This window comes from Hemitrygon akajei, chromosome 3, assembly GCF_048418815.1.
Source record: "Hemitrygon akajei chromosome 3, sHemAka1.3, whole genome shotgun sequence".
In the NCBI taxonomy this organism is placed as follows: domain Eukaryota; kingdom Metazoa; phylum Chordata; class Chondrichthyes; order Myliobatiformes; family Dasyatidae; genus Hemitrygon; species Hemitrygon akajei.
In genome coordinates this window covers 176,404,678-176,417,098 of record NC_133126.1, presented here as the reverse complement: position 1 = coordinate 176,417,098, position 12,421 = coordinate 176,404,678, and the positions used below count along the sequence as shown (strand labels likewise).

Sequence of the window (12,421 nt, the reverse complement as noted above, 5' to 3'; positions counted from 1 at the left end):
TTGATCCTCATTCTGAAGGAATTAGTAGCCTGCAATCCAAGATAGCTCCTGCTAAAAGAGCAGAAAGAGCTGGATGCAGGATTTTGCCAAGGAGAGGTCAGTGCCTTTAAGCAGTTTTATTTCCTTCACCGTAAATCCTTCAGGCAAGACATACTCCAGCTGGGATCAGCAGTAACGTCACAAAAGAGAATTTATTACTTCAAGGAGAGTCTCTCCTAATTGACTGTAAATAATTTTGGACTTTTTGCAATACTACTTTAAAAACTGAGTTCGCATTTCTCGCTTTAAGAACTGTTCGAGCTGCCGTATAGCAGCTGACCTCCGGTTAAGTTAGTCGTTTGTTTACTTTTGGGTCTTTTTTTTAGCAGTGTTTAATAAATGTTTTATTTGTTATAGAAAACCTGTCTCAATTATATATTCATTGTTGTTGGATCATAACACTAATTATTAACATATATGATGAAAAGTAAATAACCCAATACCGATCCTGCGGCTCATAACTGTTTACAGGTCAGAACAGAACAGAAACATTTCTCTGACAACATCTGCCTCCTACCACCAAGACAATTATGTATTCAATTTGCTATCTCATCCTGGGTCCCATGTGGTCTATCCTCCTGGAATAGCCTAGCGTGCAGATCTTGTCAAAAGCCTTGCTAAAATCCTTGTCGAAAATGGCTATATCTCTGCTCTCATTAATCCTCTTGGTCAACACCTCAAAATTCCTATGAACAGAACAATACCAACTATTCCAAATAAACCCTTGCCTTTCCAATACAAAGAATCCTGTCTCTCAGAACCCTTTCCAGAGACTTTCCAATTTCTACTTATATGATCTCACTAGACATTCCATAAGACCATAAGACATAGGAACAGAATTATCCCACTCAGCCCATTGAGTCTGCTCTGCTGCTCCATCAGACTGATTGCCTTTGTTACCACAAACTCAATCTGTAAGAAACATCCTCTCTACGTCCACGCTATCTAGGCTTTTCAAAATTTCTTAGGCTTCAATGAAATTCTCACTCATTCTTCTAAACTCCAGCAAGTACAGGTGCAGAGCCATCAAACACTTCTAATATATTAACCCTTTCTGTGAACCCACATTTCCATCTTGTGTCACTTTCTATAACATCACAAAATTCTACTTGAGCAAATCTAAGATGTAAATAATTATGTGCATTGCCAGATTTCACACTACATCATCCCTTTTAAAGGGAGCTGTCCAAGAAAATCAGGATTTACAAACCTTTGGTGCTGATGCAAGTGGAGAAAATTTCCTTCATTCCGTGTAGCAAAATCATAGGTACTTTCATGGGAAACAAGTTTAGAACTTAACAGCGCATAACACATTAGTAATTGTTCTTGGAAGGCAGAGGTGAAATGACACTTGATGGATTTTCGAGGGAATTCAAGGATTATGTTCTCTTTATTTGCTGGCTGTACACACAATTGAGCAGAAATTCTTATTACTGGTGATATGGCCTACTCAAACATTAACATCTGTGGGTTAATATGAGCACGTTAGAGAGGGATAGAAGGGCACTTCAGTAGAAAACATTCATGGAAATGAGTTTGATCCAAAGTTGAAATGAATAAGTGTTGAAGGCAGGCAGGGGCAGGAAAGGGAGTGAGGATGGTCTGACAAACTAAATTGCATTTGTTAATGAAAGAAGCTTGTTAAGTAAGGCAAATGAACTCAGTGCATTCAGGCACTTTGGAACTGTGATGTTACAGCTATTTGTAAAACATGATTGAAGATAGGCAGGACTGACATCTCTATGCATTGGGTTACAGAAAACTGCCAGCATGATAGAGGTGACAGAGGAACAGGAGTTGCAAGGTTTATAAGGCAGTATTTAGAGGGGATAATACATGGGAGCACATGATGCTGGAGAGGTAGTAATGGGGTACAAAGAAGTATTGGATGAGCTTAATAAGTATTTTGTGTCAGTCTTCACTGTTGAAGACACTAACTATATGACAGAAATTCAAGAGTGTCAGGGTCAAGGGCATCTTTGCCATTACTAAGGAGAACGTGCTTGGGAAGCTGAAAGGTCTGAAGGTAGTTACGTCACCTGGACCAGACGGACTGCACCCCAGGTTCTGAAAGAGGTAGCTGAAGAAATAGATAGATAGATAGATAGATAGATACTTTATTCATCCCCATGGGGAAATTCAACTTTTTTTTCCAATGTCCCATACACTTGTTGTAGCAAAACTAATTACATACAATACTTAACTCAGTAAAAAAAATATGATATGCATCTAAATCACTATCTCAAAAAGCATTAATAATAGCTTTTAAAAAGTTTAAAAATCGTGGAGGCATTAGTAATGATCTTTTAAGAATACGAGATTCTGGAATGGTTCCAGAGGAATGGAAATTGCAAATGTCTCTCCACACTTTAAAAAGGGAGGGATGGAGAAGAAAGGCAATTATAGTCCAGTTATTCTGACTTCAGTGTTTAGGAAGATGCTGGAGTCCATTATTAAGGATAAGGTTTTGGGGTACTTGCGGGTACATGACAAAGTTGGCCAAAGTCAGCATGATTTTCTCAAGGGGAAGTTTTACCTGACGAATCTGTTGGAAATCTTTGAGGATGGAGAAAAGAGAAACAGTGGATTATCAGAAGGCCTTTGATAAGGTGCTGCTCATGAGGCTGCTTAAGAAGTATTACAGGAAAGGTACTAGCAAGGATAGAGAATTGGCTGAATGGCAGGAGGCAAAGAGTGGGAATAAAAGGAGCCTTTTCTTGTTGGCTGCTAGTGACTAGTGGTGTTCCACAGGAGTCTCTGTTGAGACCACTTCTTTGTACTTTATGTGTCAACAATTTGGATGATGGAATTAATGGCTTTGTGGTCAAGTTCACAGATGATATAAAGATAGGTGGAGGAAGCAGGAAGTCTGTAGAAGGATTTGGACAGATTGGGAGAATGGGCAAAGATATGGCAGATGGAATATAGTGTAGGGAATTGTATGGTCATGCACTTTGGTAGAAGGAAAAACAGCGTAGACTCTTTTCTAAATGGGGAAAAATTTGAATATTTGAGGTGCAAAGGGATTTGGGAATCCTTGTGCAGGATTCCCTGAGGGATAACTTGCAGGTTGAGTTGGTGGTAAGGAAGACAAACACAATATTAGCATTCAATTCCAGAAGACTAGGATATAAGAGCAAGGGTGTGATGCTAAGGCTTTATACGGTATAGGTCAGACCACACGGAGTATTGTGAGCAGTTTGGGCCCCTTATCTAAGAAAAGATGTGTTGGCATTGGAGAAGGTCCAGAGGAGTTTCAATAGAATGATTCTGGGAATGAAAGGGTTAACATAAGAGGAGCATTTGATGCCTTTGGGCTTTTAATCATTGGAGTTTAGAAGAATGAAGAGAGATCACTTTGAAACCTGTTGAATATTGAAAGGCTTAGACAGCGTGGATGTGGTGAGAATGTTTCCTATAGTGGGAGAGTCTAGGAGCAGAGGGCACAGCTTCAGTATAGAGGGATGTCCAATTAGAACAGAGATGAGAAGTAATTGCTTTAGCTAGAGGGTGGTGAATCTGTGGAATTCACTGCTGCAGGAGGCTGTGGTAGCCAAATCAATGAATACATTTAAAGGACAGTTTGAGACGGTCTTGATAAGTCATGGTGTTAAACATTACAGGGAGAAGACAGGAGAATGGAGTTGAGAGGGATAATTATTCAGCCATGATGGAATGGCAGATGAGACTCAATTAGCCCAATGGCCTAATTTGCCTTCTATATCTTAATGGTCTTATGGTCTTTTGTATAGTCTGAAAACTTGGACATTGTGCCAAAAGAATCGATATGGGTATAATGGATTTTAACAAGAATTTTGAGAGAACAGCAAATGCATCAATATTGAGGCAAATGCAAGAAACAATGCAGACGTCAAATTCAGCAGAAAATGGTTTGCATTTATGAGAATCAGAATCAGGTTTATTATCGCCAGTATGTGTCGTGAAATTTGTTAACTTAGCAGCAGCAGTTCAATGTAATGCATAATATAGATGAAGACGAAGGAAAAAATAATAAATAAATCAGTAGATCAATTACAGTAAATGTATATTGAATAGATTAAAAATCGTGAAAAAAGCAGAATATATTAAAAAGTGAGGTAGTGTTCACAGGTTCAATGTCCATTTAGAAATCAGATGGCAGAGGGGAAGAAGCTGTTCCTGAATCGCTGAGTGTGTGCCTTCAGGCTTCTGTATCTCCTACCTGATGGTAACAGTGAGAAAAGGGCATATCCTGGGTGCTGGAGGTCCTTAATAATGGACGCTGCCTTTCTGAGACACTGCTCCCTAAAGATGTCCTGGGTACTTTGTAGGCTAGTGCCCAAGATGGAGCTGACTAGATTTACAACCCTCTGCAGTTTCTTTCAGTCCTGTGTAGTAGCCCTTCCATACCAGACAGTGATGCAGCCTGTCAGAATGCTCTCCACAGTACATCTATAGAAGTTTCTGAGTGTATTTGTTGACATACCAAAACTCCTAATGAAGTTTAGTCGCTGTCTTGCCTTCTTTATAACTGCATCCATATGTTGGGATCAGGTTAGATCCTCAGAGATCTTGACATCCAGGAACTTGAAACTGCTCACTCTCTCCACTTCTGATCCCTCTATGAGGATTGGTATGTGTTCCTTCGTCTTACCCTTCCTGAAGTCTACAACCAGCTTTTTCGTCTTATTTACATTGAGTGCAAGGTTATTGCTGTGACACCACTTCACTAGTTGGTATATCTCGCTCCTGTATGTCCTCTCGTCACCATCTGAGATCCTAATAACAATGGTTGTATCATCAGCAAATTTATAGACGGTATTTGAGCCATGACTAGCCACACAGTCATGGGTATAGAAAGAGTAGAGCAGTGGGCTAAGCACACACCATTTAGGTGCACTGGTGTTGATCGTCAGCGAGGAGGAGATATTATCACCAATCTGCACAGATTATGGTCTTCTGGTTAGGAAGTCGAGGATCCAATTGCAGAGGGAGGTACAGAGGCCCAGGTTCTGCAACTTATTAATCAGGATTGTGGGAATGATGGTGTTAAATACTGAGCTATAGTCGATGAACAGCATCCTGACGTAGGTGTTTGGGTTGTCCAGGTGGTCTAAAGTCGTGTGAACAGCCATTGAGATTGCATCTGCCATTGACCTATTGTGGCGATAAGCAACTTGCAGTGGGTCCAGGTCCTTGCTGAGGCAGGAGTTCAGTCCAGTCATGATCAACCTCTCAAAGCATTTCATCACTGTAGTGCTACCAGGCAATAGTCATTAAGGCAGCTCACATTATTCTTCTTAGGCACTGGTATAATTGTTGCCTTTTTGAAGCAAATGGAAACTCCTGCCCATAGCAGCGAGAGGTTGAAAATGTCCTTGAATGCTCCCGCCAGTTGGTTGGCACAAGTTTTCAGAGCCTTACCAGGTACTGCATCAGGAGCTTCCGCCTTGCGAGGGCTCATCCTCTTTAAAGACAGCCTAACATTGGCTTCTGAAACAGAGGTCACAGGGTCACCGGGTGTTGCAGGGATCTTCACAGCTGTAGCTATAGTCTCCCGTTCAAAGCGGGAATAGAAGATGTTGAGGTCATCTGGTAGTGAAGCATCACTGCCATTCATGCTATTGAGTTTCGCTTTGTGGGAAGTAATGTCCTGCAAACCCTGCCAAAGTTGTCGTACATCCAATATTGTCTCCAACCTCGTTCAAAATTGTCTCTTCGCCCTTTAAGTAGCCCTCTGCAAATTATGCCTGGTTTTCTGGTACAGACCTCGGTTGCCAGACTTTTCTTTCATTATAAGAAGTTATGCCAAAGTGTTTCCACAAATAATGAAGTGCCTTTGTAAAGTAGTCATTGCTGTAATATAGCAAATGTATGAAGCAAGGTCACAAAGCAAAAATGTGATAACTTCACTGCAAATAAAATACATGCAAATATCATGCTTTTCAGGGGATCCACACAAAATTGTACCTGGTGCTTTGCTTATGATAAATTTGTATGTTATTTCCTTTTAGCATGCAGTAAATGGGGATAACTTTAGGAGTTTTATGATACAGATTAAAGTAATTAGTTGTGTTGCAACTTTTAAAAGGAAAATGTTCACTGCCTCGGACACCGCTGTAAATTTATGGCAGTTTCAGAGTGCCACAATAATATGGGAGCAGGTATTTCTTATGCTGATTCTTGTAGAAGAGGTGGGCACTGGAAGAATTCCCAGGTGCTCGGGAGGTGAGGGGAGGCAAAGCAAGGGATCAGGATGGTGATGAAGTGCCGTTGGGAAGAGCTGGCAGCAGAGAAGAGACCAAGACCACGTCACAATGCAGAAACAAGTTAAATAAACACACACGTGAAGTCAGTGTTCAGAGGAGTAAGTTCCCATCCATAATGACTGTGCATTCTCACCACTAATCCAACAGTTGAACATTTACATCTCACAAATTTCACAGTTCCACATATCCAGTTAAGACAGTAACAGTGTGGATATTGTAACACACTGATCATGCACAACCGTCTTTCTTGGCAAAGAAAGTGGCAAACAGCCATTGGTAGTGGAACAGACTCAGCAGCAAGGCCTGCATTGCTTTGCTCACACATTTAACTCAAACACATATGGTGTGTTTTTTTTATTTTAGGAAATCTCAACAAGTATTATTTTTCATCTGTGGCAAGACTTGTATTCCTATGCATTTTTTTGCATGTGATTTTAGCAGCCAAATCCTTGTGCACAGTGCGTCCTGGAATTGAGAACTGGTGTGTGGACTCAATTATAGTTTAAGTCAAACTCTGGAACTCTAACTTCACTGCTTCACCTAAACAGATCACTAGCTTAGTCCACCAAACTTTACTCACCAATAAATATTGAAAAAAAGCATTAGAATTATGACAAATATTTAATATCAAATTTCTGTATTTATTATTGGGGGGGGCAGCAAGTCAATGCACACATATCCGTCCGTTCTATAAGTTCACAAGATATCTGTTATTCACATTGTGATGAAAACCACTGTGGATTAGAAAGGACATTCAATGCTTTAAGGTTTATTTGTAAACAGTTGAGCTGGAATGAACATGTTGCACCACTGGAACTCAATTTAGTTCACAATAATTCATAGGCCATGGAAGGATTCTCTGCAACTTTTATCCAAGAATTTGCAAAAGTACAAATGATCAAATTATTAGAATAGGTATTTCCTTTCAAACACCGTTTTCATTGAAGTCATCTAAAATGACTATTTTGAACAAAAATTAAAACTAATACAATAGTATTTAAAATGACTAGAATACACGGTCTGTGTGAATGTGTGTGTGTGTGTGTTTGCATGCAAGCCTAAGTGCATACATCTGTGTGTATTATATCTGCCTTGTGTGTTTGTGTAAACAGTAAGTGAGTTACTCAGCAGTGTACTTTAGCTCTGCATGTGGGTGATATATGGGTTTTGCTGTGGCCACAGAAAGAAGGGGCATGCACTTATTGTTGTAACCCACCATTTTCAATCCATTTGGCATATTTGCTCTAGCTGTGATAGGTGTTGAAGTACATGACCCAAAGATAAATGCTGTCGGGATAAATGTACAGAGGAATGAAATTTCAATGGAATCCATTTTTGGAATGTATTAAGTACCTGTAATAATGTTTAATTTTACTCTGGCTGTGATCCCAGTGTGCTTACCCTGGCTCTGATAGATTTTGGGATTATGAAATTGAACTGATCAAAATCAGGATACATATACTCATGAAATTGGGGTTGTGTGTAGTGGCTCGAGCAGAACTGAAGCGTGGGAATTAATTCTGGAAGAAGTTAGGGTACATAGAATAACTCATTTGAAGGTTTTAGGATATACACAGATTTAATGTACACACAAATTGTCCATTATGTGTGCATTTATGATGATCAGCACAGGAACGTGTGCATTTGACTGACGATGTTGGGATGCAAGTATTAGTATTGATTAAAGGGGCTGGGTATGTGATCACTGATTGATTTTGGGCTCATACTGTGACTGTGTCCAGTGCTAGGGTCTATTATTTGTATTGGTCCTTGATCTGATCGCTGCTGTCTCTAATGGACAATGCTATGACATATTCACCAAGATCATTATGGGGTGTTGAATAAAGGCACTATGAGTGATGATGGGTAGACATGGTATTATAGGTGATGGGTCTATAGAGTATGATTTGACAATATGCAGCTTGACTGTTGTTAGATGTATGTATCTTGACTGGTGCCAGGTTTATGGATTTTGTTGAATCCATGCACTACGGTCTCTTTTGGGATGCATGCACTGACTGTGATAATCTTCAGGTGTGCCTTGACTGTGCTTTTTTTTTTCTTTTTTTTATTCACAGTGCGCTTTACACAAAAATACTATAAAGTTCACACTATATTCAATTATACTATTAAAATTCAAGAAAAGTGGATACGAGACAATAACATCATAATTATATATATATATATTTATATAGATATATCATAGGTCAATACACTTCAGTAAAAAATATTTGAAAGCCTTCAAATCCTCCTGTTTACTTTTCAACAGGTTTTGAACAAACAGCCTCTACTGAGATTACATTGCACAGATTCTGATCAAGGTAGGGGAGATTTTCCAGAGCTCGCACTGACCATGCTAATGTGCCCAAGCCCAACAAACCAGCTGGAACGAAAAAAAAACCACCTGGGAAAGGATCAGTCCAAATTTCCCTCACTTAAGTGGCTAAATCAGATGGGCCCCATTATAGGTATGCATCCTGACCTAATTTCCCAGCATCCCAGGTGATCTTGGGCACAGAAAAGGAAAATCTCTCCTAGGCCTCATTGTTGAGTCATATACAAAAATCAAACCAAAACCCAATGGTTCAGCATTAAAAAAATTCACCCTAGTGCTTGGAGCATTTGATAATTTTTCTTTTTTAAAAACTCATCATCAATTAGTGCAGACCGGAGAGAGCAGGGCTGTGCAGTAGGAAATGGGAAAACATACCAAACTCTACTGCTGTTTGCATAGGAAAGCAACTGTCATTCTCATTACGAGAACTCTGCAGAGCAGGATGATATCCTGCTGAAACTGATCGGCAACTAAAGAGGTGGATATCTGCATTCTCCTGCAAACTGAATCACCGTTGGTTCCCTTCATTTGTGACATAGGATTAAAAAAACGCTCATAGAACAAAAATATTTAGCACAGGCAGAGAATATCCCATATGTGCTCACTGTGCAGCACCATTGCAAATCTCTTGTTAGAGAACAGGCCTATGGTTTTGTTACACATAGTGGCCAAGAATCAAGCTTCCTCTACTAACCACCTCCTCTCAAGCCTGCCTCTGATTAATTGCAATTTCTTAAAAGCTGACAATAAAATTAATTATATTAAAATCCATTCACATAACAGCACAGCTGTTTAACTATTTATTGTTATAGCAATATTACTTTTAAATATTATTTCACATGAGTGCTTCTATAAGGCAGCGAGTACCTAGGTCGCTGCCATGGATGATCGGCATGGTAATTGGCTCGGCCTCTGTCATGTGACATGTTGGCTTCAGTCACAGTGAACCATGGTCTCCTCAAGGCAACTGGATCGTTTGAGCCGACAGAACTGAACGGTCCTGGTGGGCAGACCGATGAGGACGTCAAAGGTCTAACAACAGTCATCGAGGAATTTACTCTTGGAGGGAACCTGTAGGGGTTAGCGGTCAAAACCTTGGGGGAAGCATGCTTCACAGAGGACTTTGTCAGATTGCTGTGTCCCAGAGAACAGTCTGTGGTTTTGAACAGGGTGATGCTGTCAGCTTCAGATTCTTCGTTGTGCTGTTTTTCTTCCAGCTTGGAAGGATGGGCATGCTGTCTTGTTTACAAAGACCTTTATCTGGCTTCTGGCGTGACTTGATCTCTTTACACAAACTGCGCTTCTTCTCAATCATTTCAAGTATCGTGTTGTCTCCATAGAACCACTGTTGATACGCCTGGGTAAAAGAGTAGACAAGCAGAAACAAAAGCATAAATCCCGCTGTTTGAATCAGAGATTTCTTTTAAAATCCTTTTTTTGATTGTTTTTCATGGGAGGCTCTGCTACTATTTTTCATCAGCTAGTTATCGTGAAACAACGGCAATTGGTATTAATAAAATTGACCTTGTCTCTTTATCTCCGATCATTGCGACACCCATTAACGCCGTTTTCACAATCATTTGTCATCCCTGTTAACTGGCAGGCAAAAAATCCAAAGGCCTGGCAAAAAAAAAAAGTTTCTAATTGCTGATGTATTAAATAATTTAATTTAGTAATTCAGATTTCTTTCCCTCTCACAGTTATATGTTGTGAGAAAAAGTTCAGCATTTTGCCACTGACCTGATCCACTGTCTTGATACGTGGGGAGATGGTATGCGGTAGCCCCTGGTTTTTAAGTGACAGGAGAGCACGCAAACGGAAGAGCTAAATAAGGATTAAGTTCATGCCGCACTTCGCGACAAGAGCATGCAAAGTGCAAGCATGCAGCCAGCGAATGTATTAAAGATAAGAAGCAGGTTTCGGGCATGCACGCAGAAGCTTATAATACATGCATACGCTGCAGAACGCCATGCCGGATGAATGTCAAACTAGCTGCACTTCACATGTAGAAGGTCATGACAAATGTCTCCCCAGCTTGAGGCTTCTGGCAGCTATCTCCTGTTCCTGTCTGGAAACACTTAGTGGAGCAAAAGTTCAATTCAGATGTGACCCCCGCAGCTGCTGACAAGAGCTGAGCTGGCCGTCGGAAAGGTTTGTCCATGCTCGTGTGTAGCGTGGGCTCCGAAATAAAGCCGCCATCCCCCTGGATGCCGGAAGCTTTCGACACACTCAGCCTGAGATGTCAAAGAGCTGGGATGGACAGTAGTCTTTTGATGGACTTTAAATCTTAGCCTCAGGGGTGGGGGGGGGGGGGGTGTTGCTATTGCTTGCATGGGTGGCGGTGGTGGGGGGAAAGGGGTTGGTGCTTTTGCTGGAGCAAGTGGGGGGGAGGGTTGATGCTGTTGCTGCTGTTGTGTGTGGGAGCTAGGGAGGGGGCTTTGGGATGTTAACACTTTCCCTGTCATTCATTCTTTGGGGTTTTCTTCTGTTTCATGGATGTCTGCAAAGAGTAAGGATTTCAGGTTGTATTAAATTGAACCATGGAACCATTGAACATAATTGGCTGGCCCGGTACACACTGGCAACTGAACACCGTAGTGCGTTCGTACCTGGTCATCTTCTGATCCTCTCGCAGTTGCTCCAAAGACCTGCAAACATAGAAGGATGTCCAGAGAGGTCCCAAACATGCAGAACATCATGAAATAACTTTAGGGAAACAGACCAGGGGACAGAAGGTGTGTGGGTTTATGTAGCTTGTAGCATGATGGCAGAGTGGTTAGGTTATGACAATCACTTACACGGATGGGTTTTATTTACAATCTAACACCTCAGAGCGAAGTTCACGCTTATCAGGCCATCTTCAGAACAAAGAGTGGAAGTGATCCAGCCCTCTCCTTGATCCTTGCAGTGTCTACCTGAAGTGTATTTTGCTTTGTTAAGCTGCAGTAAACCCTGCGTATGACAGGAGGAAAAGCTCAGTGCCAGAGGTGGCAACTAGCCGATTTACGGCCATGACACGTGCAGCTTCCAGAACTCTCCTGTGCAAACAGGAGGAAACTAGTGCAAAGTAGAAGCTTTTTATATAAGATAATACCACAATAAAACAATATCGTTAATTCTAGATGAGGAACATTGCCAAGCACTGTTTTGAAGATGAGCTTCTTTTCTGCCTGGGTGGTAAACATCTGCTTTCGAGCCTCCCTTTCCATCTCCAAGCAAATACTAATAGGATGGGATTTATCATGGGTGGTTAATCTTCAAACCCAGCTTTATGCCTGGTGGTGGGGGCAGTGGAAAATTCCACCTCAAATTCTCCAGTAAAGGCCACCGTTTTGTATCTCCCTTGTTGATTTTATCAGTTTGAATAATATGAACAAACAGCCTCTATAAAAATAACTTAATTCATTTCCCAGCGAATTGTCAATTGTAAATGAGGAATATGTTCCTACCAAATTATCAACTTCCTATTCCAGCTCACTTTAAAGGAATGAAAAGGTTGGTATTTTCTCCTCAAATCCCTTTGAGATTTGACAAAATATAGTCTATGTATAATAGTATCGGTAACTAATTTTTGGATTTTAGCTAGCTAAAACTTTGATTTTGCAGATTATTTCATTTATTTTCACCATGATTAAAACTCACATTTCTTAATATTACATGGGCCAGGAAATTGACTTGTATTTTGTTTCCTCGACACTTTATGCCCTCATTGTCAGTTTCCCATTCAAGTATATAGTATATTTAACACCATAGAAGGCGATCCAATCAGCCGGTTGAAAAGTATATAAAAGCCAATCAT

At 40.6% G+C, this 12,421-nt stretch overlaps 1 protein-coding gene across 3 annotated transcripts in view; it reads right to left on the bottom strand.

The window, feature by feature from the left end:
• Positions 1-6,942: 6,942 nt before the first annotated feature.
• nyap2a (neuronal tyrosine-phosphorylated phosphoinositide-3-kinase adaptor 2a) overlaps positions 6,943-12,421 on the bottom strand; it is a 206,021-nt gene continuing 200,542 nt past the window's right edge. For 2 of the 3 annotated variants that reach the window (XM_073041419.1, XM_073041418.1), the window contains exons 7-8: positions 11,232-11,270; positions 6,943-9,979 (exon numbers count right to left, since the gene is read on the bottom strand). In XM_073041419.1, coding sequence (XP_072897520.1) covers positions 9,749-9,979; positions 11,232-11,270 — 270 coding nt within the window. In that variant the 3' untranslated portion in view covers positions 6,943-9,748. The remainder of the gene's footprint in view (positions 9,980-11,231; positions 11,271-12,421) is intronic. The other variant, XM_073041420.1, reaches the window with a different exon arrangement.